At 42.7% G+C, this 12,315-nt stretch overlaps 1 protein-coding gene across 1 annotated transcript in view; it reads right to left on the bottom strand.

The window, feature by feature from the left end:
* The window catches only part of tafa5a (TAFA chemokine like family member 5a), a 132,186-nt gene extending 120,231 nt beyond the window's left edge, over positions 1 to 11,955 (bottom strand). The window contains exon 1 of the mRNA XM_068716894.1: positions 11,176 to 11,955. Coding sequence (XP_068572995.1) covers positions 11,176 to 11,287 — 112 coding nt within the window. The 5' untranslated portion in view covers positions 11,288 to 11,955. The remainder of the gene's footprint in view (positions 1 to 11,175) is intronic.
* Between the last annotated feature and the right edge of the window lie 360 nt (positions 11,956 to 12,315).

Below are 12,315 nucleotides of genomic sequence, written 5' to 3'. Positions count from 1 at the left end.
CCATTCCCTCGCATACAGGCAGTAATTCGGAATGTGCGGGAAGTGTCAAGGACTGCGATTATGCACAGGAACTTGAATCACCAGCAGCCGAGTCAAGTCAAGTCAAGGAGTGTATACAGGTTTGTAGCCCCTCTGCCTGGACTGCATAAAGCGAGCTAAACCTGGTCACAAAGTACTTGAGTGGGTAATACAAAAAAACAGAGTGGGCAGGAGAAGGTAAAAGCTATTGTCAGCGTGGGACTCAGAGTTCAGGGTAGTGGCTACCTGGTACATACCAAGCTTTAAAGAAGCAAAAGTAAAACTGTTTGCCAGCAGTAGAACCAGTGGTGTCTGATGACTTGTGGGACTACAGGCACTGAGGGTGTCTGCTTACATGCAAGATCTGTCAAAACCCATTGACAGGAACTTTAACTCGTACAGTAAATCTGTTGCACGTGCGGTTTAAATTGAGAAAAGTAAACACACTCCATCCATCAAACGGAGATAGAATCTTGTAGCGAGAGTGTGTTTAAGCTCTGCATGGAGCTAAAACTGTAACTTTTCAGCTCAGCTACTCATTACATGCGACTAACTGGTCTCCTTCCGGGCAGCAGCGTCCTCCAGTGTTTTCTGTCATGGCTTTTCTGCTGCTGTAGTGTGAGATCAGGCTTATTTAATCTTAACTTCTTCCCCAACATTCTCGTTGCAAAAGAAACTTGCAAAAGGGACTTCAGTTTTTAAGCTTTGTTGACATACTAGACATAACTAGACTGCTCTGCCATGTTCTCTTTTATGTTTATATTGCATCCCCATGTGTTGGAATAGATAATGGAGTTCAGAAAGTAAATGACTATGGCAAAATCATACAACATATTTATCAAATAAGCAGTTTGTTAAATGTTACGTATAAATTGTTGAAATAGTTAGCTAAAAGTAAAGGATAAATTGTTAACCATTTATTCTACTGTCATGAATAAATTATTGAAAAAGTTTGGTAAAAGTAAACAGTTTAAATAACTAAACGTAATAGATAAACAGTTGAAGTAGTCAGTTGACAGTAATTGATAAATGGCTAAGATCGATAGATTACCAATTGAAATAGCTCAACAAAGTTAATGGATAAATGGCTAAAATAGTTAGCTAAACTAACGGATAAATGCTGGAAACATCCAGCTTCAGCCATTCAAAGTGGTAGTGCAAATGCCAACTTCACCAAACTGACCGAAACTTTAACAATTTAGGACAAATATCATAACAATATCCACCTTCATATAATTAACAGTGTTCAATAAAATCCCGTTTAACATTAGTTTAAATGAACACATAGCAGGTGTCAATGAACGGGTAATTGAGCTCATCTGACAGTGACGTAGTGGTTTGTCAGACAAGAATGTTGGGAACCACTGATGCGTATGTCATAATATACAACAACAAGGAAAAAGGAAAGTGTTGTGTTGGCAAATAGATGAAGTGTGTGCCATGACCCACAAAAGAGACAACGTGAAATGTAAAGATCCATCTTCCTGGCTTCCTGGTTACTTACTTATGAATTATTTAACTGCACTGTTTAATTTATTTATGTATTCAATACTACATTTGACTCATCCGATTAGTGACATTTGTTGCTTCTGGGACTCCGTATGTGCCTCTAGAAATATCGAGGTTACTGTTGTTCGCAGGCACAGTGGTTGTTTTTTCCATTAAAACAGGAAACCTTCCTCATCCTCTGGGCCATACAGGGTCTCAAATCAAATCTTTACAGTATATCCCTTTGGCTCTCTACAACAGCAGCCACAAATCAGTTCATCGTTTCTGCATCCCAAAATGGTTGTTGGAGCAGCACCAAGCAATAGTGCAAGATAAATGAGGGCAAGCGCATTGTAATTTCCATATCAATCACGGATAGTGTCAGCAGCTTAACGTGGGGTGAACGAAAGGGAAAGGAAAGAGAGGAAGAAAGAGAGGAAGGGAGGGAGAAAACAAGGAAATAGATGCTTTTGTTGCCATGCACATTCTTCTCCAGCTATTATCTAATGAAGCACATTTCATATTTAGAGCGAGGTAATGCACCTCGTGGCACAGAGCCAAAAACATACTGACTGACTGACCAAGTCACTGACGGACTGACCGTCCAATCCTTGGAACTGTTTCAGAAATGTCAACCATCTTTGACATCCGGGTGCAAGCAGAGTGCAGCTGTCATTTAGGCCATAAATGTCCAGCGGATTTATCTTCCAGAAACATTAACATTGAATCGTGGCTGTCAGCATGTATGTCACCAAGCCCTGATGTGGAGGTGGTGCAGCTGACAAGCTGACAGGAAAGGGGAGAAGGAGGGGGGGGGGGGGTGAAAGGAGGCGGGAAAGGATCGAGAGATGGAACGAGGGGAGGCCCTCAAGGCCCCATAACAAGTTCTGGAGAGTTGGGCTGGCGAAACTTTGCACCGGCATTATCTTGTTAAGTGCTGGAGTCATTGAAGGACACCAGACAATTGATTGAACAGAGTTGACTTCAGCACAATTTCCTCCTTGTGGCGACATGTATCAACCAGGCCATTGGTCCCTATATTCTGCAGCTTAACTACCTCTCAGGCCTCCCACTGTGACAAATGGCTTCTGTCTCTTCTAATGTAATATTTGTTTCTACTTCTGAGAGCCTCTCGGCTACTCCGCGGCAAGTCTGTCTGCCGACTGCTTCATTGTGTTAGCTGACTTTATTCCCCAACCGGCTGTCAATTGGTGGACCGTCTGAGTGTTCTCGTCTGTCTGTCTTTTGTCTCATTGCCTGCGCTGTCCTTTTTTTCCCTCGCAAGCTCTTTCTACTGTTCCCTCGTCAACCCCTTGCTCTGTCTCGCACTCACCATTTCTCTTCCTCCCTTGTGCTCTCTATTCGTCTCTCTTCTGTCTCCTGCTCTCTCATTCTCATTGCCTCTCTTCCGTCCAACTCCCTCTTTCCCCTCTCTCCCACCTCCCTCCTCCCCCTTTTCTCTCTCTCTCCACTTTACCGCCATGTCTTTGCTCCAGATGCTAGCTGTCTCAGCTCCGTGGGCCGCGTCTCAGTGATGGGCCCCTCCAGGAATTCAAAGCACCATTCTGGCATTTTCTTCCAAGCAATTGCTTTTTGCAGTAATAAAGGGGGAGTAGCTTTGGCATCTCTCTCTGAATGGACTTACTGGCCCTAGGCAAAACCAAGTGCACATCCATGAATCCTCTCGAGGCAGGAGCACACCGCAGGACTCTGTCTGGATTCCGACCTAATTAAGCCATCTCTCATAATTTACAGGATTGGTCTCAAGAAAGTACCATTAATCACTTTTCTTTGACAAAGACTCCGAATGAGGCTCCTGAATCCTAAATTCTGTGTTCGTACTTTCATTTTAATAAGAAAAGGCCTGAGCTATTATACAAAAACAATGTTTTTCTTTGAATGCGACCTGTTGAGCTCCGCAGTCATACACCACTGACAACGTGATATGTAAATATTTTACATGCAGTTTTAAATGGTAATTAAAGTCACATTGACACCAAATTAATTCACGATGGGACACGGTGCATTTAAGGTGCAATTAGCCATGGAGGCGGCTACGGCGATATTTTGCCTAACTGCAAACTCCAAACACTTCACAATTTGTTCTCGCATTAAGTAAATGTCACAGCATATTAGGACGCTATTAAGGCATCCAGGTTTTTTTTATGCAGTAATGTCGGGTTACCAAAGTGCAGGTGGAGACGACTTAAGACCCAGAATCGATGAGTAAAACAAAAACAGCGGAGGAGAGGATAAAGTGAGACAGAGAAGCGGCTTTAATACAACTTTTACTGCATCTCAGTGTAAACAAGTGAACCAACTGTTGGAGCTGTTAACTGTTCTGAAACAGTGGAGCAGCTGGGGAGAAACAGGCTGTGTGCTGTTTCACTACAGATGAAGCTATGATAACAAAACTGCAAAACACAGGAATGATGCTAAACTTGTAGGATTTACTGTGGCTACAGCAAAAAGCCTGCTATACTTGCCACTGTCTCTTTGCCAGAAGTGTCTGTGTATGGAATGGCCTGTACACGTGTGCACACATGCATGCTCTTTGCCACAATTAATGGCATTACATTGTTCTTTTATCAAGCAGTTATTCCTTGTGTGTTTACCTGCAATCAATAGATTTAACAAGAGGCAAGGCGCACACACACACACACACACACACACACACACACACACACACACACACACACACACACACAAAGTGGTAATATTGAAACGCAGAGCACAGAGGCAGTAATTGATTGCAAACCTGCATTTATAAGTTGGCCTTTTGGCCTTTTGGATTAGGCTCGTCAACCAAAAGGCCAGCATTCATTGATTCAGTGAGAGGCTGCAGAGAACAATGAATGCAGTGTTGTCTGCAATGCCATTAAAAAAAATATTCAGTTTGATCTCTATGTTTTGATGTAAATTAAGGGGTTTTTTTTGTATTTTTTTTCCACATTTAGTGAATGCAGGGCAGCTGCTTATTTTCTATAAAACGTAGGTCATTATGGAACAAAACTAAGCATCTGCAGCCATGCTAGCTGCTCTTAATATGTAGACACAGCAGTGCTTTGAGCTAAATGCTAACAGCTACATGCTAACATGCTCATTTATTATCTTAGTTAGCTTAGCTTAGCTAATAATTGGAGGTGCTCAGTATATGTAAAAACAAAAACACTGTATTAGTCCCTCACTGTGGTCTGAGCACACCCTTGTTAGCTCAGCACTAAATAGTGCATTACTTCCTCATTAAAAGCTTATTAAAAGACCACGAAAGCCACAGAAACAATTAGAATCTGACAACTGTCGTAAATGCTAGATTGCCAAGCTATTATGTGGAGTGCTTGTCTAGGCTTGGACCAGCAACAGACTACTACAACAGTGTACTACTGAACTGAAGACTGAATCCAAGCTGAATGTAGGGGCAGTATGAGCACTGATGTGTTCACTTACTGACTGACTTACTAAGTGTATTAGAATGGTGATGCTACCGCTCAGCACTATATAGTCAGTGACAAATCTTTGAAAAGGACTGAACTAAGTAATTTGGGATTTCCAATGCTTATTAGCATCAAACACATAGTACAGGTAAGGCGCTACAGGAAAAGTCAGGGGATAACCAAAGTCAGTAAAATACATTCTTTGGGCAGGATTAATGTCTGTACAACCTACACATAATTGTTAAGATATTTCAATCTGGATTGATCACCAGACTGACCGTCATTGCCATCCATAGAGCCTCACCGCCAGCATGAGGTTTGCTAGAACTCAAGGTGAAACAGCAAACTCTTTATGCAGCATATCAGATGTTCACTGTAAAAAATGGGAAATGTTGTTCAGAAAGGAAACAATCTACTTGTCAACTTTAGCACTATGTCACTGTAAAAGAGAGAGAGAAAAATCTCTCTGGTTTGATGTAATTGCCTTTCCACAGTCCAAAGTGTGCAAAAATCAACACATTTTTAAAAATTATGGCATGATGGATGCCCACTGCCTCACAGAAGGGGCCAAGAGCAGCAACCATATGCTTGAAGATCCCTATCAACAAGCATCCCGTTAACTCTAAATTGTACTGTTCACTCATTTTCCGGACAAAGGAACGCAGCAACGGGTCGACATGTGTGCAGGGAGCAAAGAAACACACACCGCCTGTGGCCACGCTGCCATCTCCCTTTTAATGTCAATGGGTCCCTGCACACACTGAAAGAGATCCCATTGCTGCTTAATATTTCATAGCGTGAGTCGCACAATTCTTAATATTCCTTCCTTGCCTTACCGAACTTGAAGCTTTCCATCTGTGGCACGCTCATTACGCGATAACAGCAAACCACCACCCTCGCTCCCCACCCCAAATGACACTCATCATGGTCTTTAAATTTTGCAAAGCCGTCTTCTAAAAAGATGTTCAAATATGTATGCAGGCTCTGGCCCCATTTCCCGGGGTCCATAAAGTGGCTTTTCTCATTCTTGGTGGAAAACTCAACAAGTTGACTCCCTTTATGAATCTACGGCCCCAGGCCATCGGCAGCCCTCTCTGCTGCTTCCTGACAGTGGCTCCGCTCTCCGTTTCCCTCCCTGCAGAGAAAGAGGCTTGAGGCTACGCTGAAAATAAGATAAGATATTTAAATTTGTCCGCACGTTCACCTACTAGTTCTTGTATTTTTCGAGGTCAGCCGAGTCCCTTTTTCTCGGCTGGTGAATCAGACGTTTCAGATTGTGTGTGCGCGTGTGTGTGTGTGTGTGTGTGTGTGTGTGTGTGTGTGTGTGTGCGAGCGCACGCAAGCAGATACGAGCTGAGGCATATTACTACCTTACTGTACTGCATATATTTTTTGAGCATCTACGAGGTGAGATGACCGGGCCCCCGGGCTGCGGTTCAGTCAACAGTCAACAATCCATCGATTCAGCCGCAGAACAACAGCGAGTCATAAACAAACAGGCAGAAGGAAACACAGGAGACCATGCTGACAGACAGAGCGGGGACGCTTATACACAGCAGCAGAGAGCTTTTGTCCCTGACAGCAGAGCAGAGCTCATGCATGTGCATGTCCAACCTTTCTGCATCCTCAAAATCTGTGTGATGTTCATGTGTGTGCAGGAAGTATCACGTATGACCCTGAACAACTACTTTGATGCAGTTGTGCTCGAGTGTGTGTGCATCAGTGTAACCTATTTGCCTGCTTTGATGTTATGTTCATTAATATCTCTAATGTATGTGTTTCCCCTTGAGTGATTATAGCTGTCTGTGCATGTAGGTGTGTGTATATGCACACATTGGATTACTTTAAAGGCTAGAATGAATCAGCAATTGACACATTTTTGACACTGAAAGTTGTTAAAAGAAAGGAGCTGTACATGACCTCTCCTCTTCTCTTTTACCACTCCCACCACTTCCTTCTCCTCTTTTCCCTTAGTGCTCATGACTCTCTCTTCCCCTTTGTGTCTGTTTGCCGTTCAAAGCAGGACCCCGGCTGTGGCTACATTCCTTAGCTATCCCAAGCTTAGATTAGCATACTGATTAGCTAGCCTTGTGGCTCTGTCTTTCGCCTTCCCCCGAGCTCCCATGCAGGGCTACAGCCTCATGAATACATAATAGCAACATCGGCAAACAAATGCTTGGCTGAGAGCTTCCAGAGGAGGGAGCTACAGTGCACAGAATACAATGCTTTTATTTATTTTTTATTTTGTAATGTAATCAGAGGGTACTGAGGCTTTCTGGTGTGATTAGAGTTTCCAACACGCTATGAGCGGTTACATTGTTGAGCTGCTGCGATTTAGCTTTCTCTCTCTCTCTCTGCACTGTGTTCGTCTCCTTCCAGAATATTTTCCTGCTTTTTTTCTCCCTTCTGCTCCCTCCCCACCATGCCTCACCCTCAGCAGAGCTTCTCTTTACTTCACTCGTGTCCTTTCTCTACCATCCTTCTAAAATCGACTTGTCATTAGCCCCTACCTCTACTCCCCTCTTGCCTCCTCCCTTTTTTGTTCCACACACCTCTCCCTTTTCTTATCAAGGCATCAGTAAGGATTAATCAAGCCACCTCCTGCTCTCACCTCTTTCAGTGCCGCTACTTCTATCCCTCCCTCTCCCTCTAAGAAGGGCCTGAGTGAGGACGGCAGATCGTGTGAAGTTGGATGTTGATTCTAGGTGACAGGCACCATAAGAGTCATAGCCATAATCACAGAGCTCCCCTCAGATCCCCCACCCCCTTTTGGCAACACAACACAGCAGCATTGCAAACGCAAAATTGCTAGCTAACACTAGCTACATAGTGCACAACAGGCATGGAAAGTTCTCCAATTTGAACAGTATTTTTTCTCTCACACAGACTCCACTTCAGGTGCTGGAGTCATTCAGACTAGTGAAAGTGCATATTACAATCCATTAAAAGAATCCAATAAGAATGCATGCAAGTAGTCCAAATTGTCATAAAAGACCCTGAATATATTGTACATATTCTGGACCATTTCCCAACGCATATATAGCCATTTTAAAGTCAGTTTGGCATTGAAGGTGTTGTTCCGTATAGAATAATTATTAGAATTGAAAAAAACATGTATTGATGACCAAGAAAGAACCATAAACTGAAGTAAACGTAGTCACCATCACATCACCGATTGGTTTGTGGACTACAGTTTTTGAAGCCTTGAGTTTAGCATTTTGCCCTCGCCATCTTGGTTTTTGGCCGTCGCCATCTTGGTTTTCCGCAACCAGAAGTGACACGAGAGGGTGGAGCTTTGCACAACCGAACGCTAATACGACATTTTTTGGCGACCACAAAAGGTTATAATAAACTTCAACTGAAAAAACACAATACAGTAAAATCTAGAAGAACTGCAGATCCCTCGACCATTCAAACGGCCATAACTGTTCTAGGATGTCTAGATCTATGATTACTGTGATCTAACTAAATGTTACCACAAGGAAAATGAATTAGGGAAAATACTGTTTAATTAATACTGACGTTCTGACTTTGTTTTATTGCTAATGATTTCTGAGTACATTTAGAGTTACCATTACCATTATTGTATTCTGTGTTGGAACAAAATGAGTCAATCGCCAGGGAATCAATCACCATAAATTTCTCTAATTTCTCAAACAACAATGTCACATTTGACAATTCCAGCTTCAAGAAGAGAGATTTGACTGCTCTTCCTGGTCCTATTTTATAGAACTTAACATCTTTGGGTTTCAGACAGTCACAAACAAGACATTAAATGACTTCATCTTGAGCTCTAGAAGATGTTTCCCTGGCATGCAGTCACAGACAGTTTTCATTGTTTAGTGATGTTTTATGGACCAATTGATTAATCAAGAAAATGATTGGCAGACTAATCAGTAATGACAATGATTGCAAGTTACAGCCCTAAAATGTACAGACCTTTAACATGAAGATGATACAGTCTGTGTCAATATACATTGTGGGAAAGGGACAAAAATGTAAAAGTACACATTTATTTCAACAAGTAAAAAAAAATGTCAAGTGTAATCTAAAGGAGAAGAGAACAGCAGAGAGGACAAGAGATGACGAAAGAGGGGGGGTAAAAAACCTCAGTCAGAATAACATACAGCTCAGCGCAGTCCTTCACCAGAAAAGAGACCCACAAATGAAAGGATGTGAAGGAAATGGGACAGAGGGAAAGGGAAAGAGAAAACATGTGCAACAAGAGGACAAAAAAAAATGAAAACTGAGAATTACATGGAGTTAAAGGAAAAAAACACTTGAATTTGAGTAACATAAGAAGGTATGTAACATAAAGGGAAACTGGACCAGACAGCCGACCGGGACATCGAAGGACACAAGAACAAAGTAGAGGAGAGGATGAGATAAATACAAAGAAAAGGACAAAACAGAAAGACAGCCTAGATGAAGAAGGTCAAACAAATTGGAAGTGGATGAGAAGAAGGACAAAGCAAAAAGAGGAAATATTCTGGGCTGCAATTTTAGATGATTGGAGATTTATCTGCCAATGAGACTGCAAGCTGAGACAAAAGACAAATTTAAAAAGGGAAGAAGGATAAGAAAGAGTAGCAAAGAAACCAAACAGGCTCTCGGGCCTTAGTTTTAATTTACAAATATCAGTAGTAAGAAAAATGTGATGTTACTGGACTGGACTGTTTCTCTACAAAGTGAAAATACCTTACAAGAAATAGAGCGACTGGAACCTCAGTGTTGCACAAATAGCATAAAGGACCAAACAATTCTGAGCAGGGGTGAAGAACTTATGAAAGAGAAAAAGAAATTTAAAAAATCACTGTTGCTCAGATTATTAAATTCCAGAAGGGGCGAGGTGTTGCCGGCAGGTTGAGGTCGTTGTTGGGGGGGGTTCAGACTGCTGACTGAAACAAACATTGATTGGACACAAGCGGAAGATCAATCGACATGGCTGACGGCACCATAAAAGAAGAGAAAGACCTCCCTATCCAGAAGCTTTTGCTCTTACCCCCCCCCCCCCATTGATTAACCTGGGGCCTGTATGATTACAAAGCAAACTCAATCATCAGTCCATTTGTAGAAGAGATAATAAGGAGAGAGAGCAGGGGCTGATGCAGAGGCTATGAGGAAAACGCAAGAAAATTAATGTAATGAATCTATTAATTCCTCTACAACACCAGCATAGCTAATGTGCTCGAAGACAAGGCGATTATATTAATCATTAGCTCGGCGGCTAATGAAACAGCAGATTTTTTTTTTTTTTTATGGGTTTATCATGGCTCTTGCCACAGCCTCCATTTTTTTCTCTCACACATAGCAGACTGGAGCACAGTGTGCCAGCTGGATATCTCCTCAAAAGTGAGTCAGAGAAGGGAAGCGAAAGAGAGAAGGTGTGAGGGTGCCAGGGAACAAGAGATGAAAAGACATCCTCGGCCAGAGAAGTAGCCATAGAGAGAGAGAGAGGGGGACTGTGGGGCCGTGTGTGTGCTTGCATATATTAGCCTAATAAGGTTATCCCCAGGCAATAGTTGAATTACCGCCTGAATTAAGACTCACCGTTTGTCCAACTAGAAGGGGGCTTTTCCTAGATCTTTTAAAATCTGTTTTTTTTTATGCTGTATGTCTCATGTGGATTCTATATTTCCTGCAACCAGTGTTTAGTCCAAAGACAATATGACAGATGCATGACCGTCTGACCTCAGTAAGTGAGGCTGACAGTAAAACACAGCCCTCTGGACAGCGATGTGCCTTTTGCGTGAGACAGAGACAGAGAGAAAGAGAGAGAGAAAGAGAGAGAGAGAGAGAGAGAGAGAGAGAGAGAGAGAGAGAGAGAGAGAGAGAGAATTAAATGGAGCCACAATAACCTTAATTAGACCTCTGGGACACTTGTGTTCCAACTCCTGTCCAAAGAAAGTGTTTTCACCAAACAATGAAAAACATTTCCCTCTTATAAGCCCCCCCTCTCTCTCGTGCCTATCTGTTTGCATGAGTAAGGGCAGGAGGAAAGGAGATTAACGAAGTACGTAGGTTTTTGAGTGTGCACGCTGCTGCCAGTGCGTGTTTTCCGATAATCGTTAATAAACAGAAAACAAATGACACGAGTGCGATCAATACGCTAAAGAGCGATTTCCAGTGGCAGCCCCCACACCCCCACCCACCATGACACGGTCACTCACTGCGCACTAGCGTATGTGCATAAATGCCGAAATGCATGGTCAAAAAATTGAGCGCCGGGACTTACCGCAGTAGAGAACCAGCAGCGCTGTCAGAAGCACCACAGCCCAGAAAGTTGACGACATTCTCGGCCAGTGACTGGTATCTTTGCGTCTTGCCAACCTCGAAACTGAAGCCATTGAACAAACTGAGCACTGCCTCTTTGAGGAGACGAATACAAGCAAAAACGGTAATCTCACAATCCAGCTCGGCCTCTCACAATGCTCATATCTCCGCGTGTAATCCCACAAAAAGACATGTCAAGATGGAGCAACTGATGGAAAAGCAGTGGTTTGCTCCTTAGGTAGTCGGATTGCCGGTGCGCAAAAGAAAAGGTCACATCTTCCTTCGGAATCCCAGTTAGGAAATAAACGCAGTGTTTTTTTTTTATATATATATATTCGTCCAGAAACACAAGTTGGTAAGCGTCCCTTTCAGTCTTCCCAAAGTGTGTGAACCTCAATTTTAGTCCTGTATTTAAGTAAAAGAAAGCGCGCCGCGCTGGCGCCTGAAGATTGCGTTGAGTTAATTCTCAAAGTCTTCAATCACCTCTACCGCAGCGTCGTAAAAACCTCCTTTCACCTGTGGTAGGTTTCCTCGTTTCTCTCGAGCCTCACCAGCATATCGAGCATATCCCAAAGACCGGGTTGAAAAATGAACGCGGTGCTGTAAAATCCGCTGAATGAACGCCTGGGTGGATGCAGGAGGGTTGATCGTAAAAGGGGGAAAAAGTCATTTAAGCTCTCGGTTTGGGAATGAAGTAGATGAGGATCCCAGCATGCTTGCAGGAGCGATCGGAGGATGGAGAATGGACAGAGCGACTGTGGGAGAAAGGAGCGGGAGGAAAAGTGCGCACTGTGCGACTCCAAGTGATTTTTTTTCTCCCAAATTGAAACATTCAAAGAATCGATATTACGTCAGCAATAAGCCACTTGAAGTCGCGGTTTATAGTGATATCAACAGCTCGATGCTGTACACGGAATACATCGTCTCATAAAATCAGTGTGAATCACGGCTTAATATTGATTTTATTGATTTTATAGGGTGTATGTTTGATTTTTGAATCATATTGACAGTGGTATTTAAACACGAGACATTCAATTAGAAACATTCACACAGTGTGAAAAGCAATTTCATTTTTGTCTATATTGTTTTGCTATTGCTGCAA

The sequence above is a fragment of the Cebidichthys violaceus genome, unplaced genomic scaffold (assembly GCF_023349555.1).
Source record: "Cebidichthys violaceus isolate CVI_PGR_0920_01 unplaced genomic scaffold, fCebVio1.0.p SCAF_21, whole genome shotgun sequence".
NCBI classification, from domain to species: Eukaryota; Metazoa; Chordata; class Actinopteri; order Perciformes; family Stichaeidae; genus Cebidichthys; species Cebidichthys violaceus.
The sequence above is the reverse complement of the archived record's forward strand: the minus strand, read 5'-3'. Positions and strand labels throughout refer to the sequence as shown.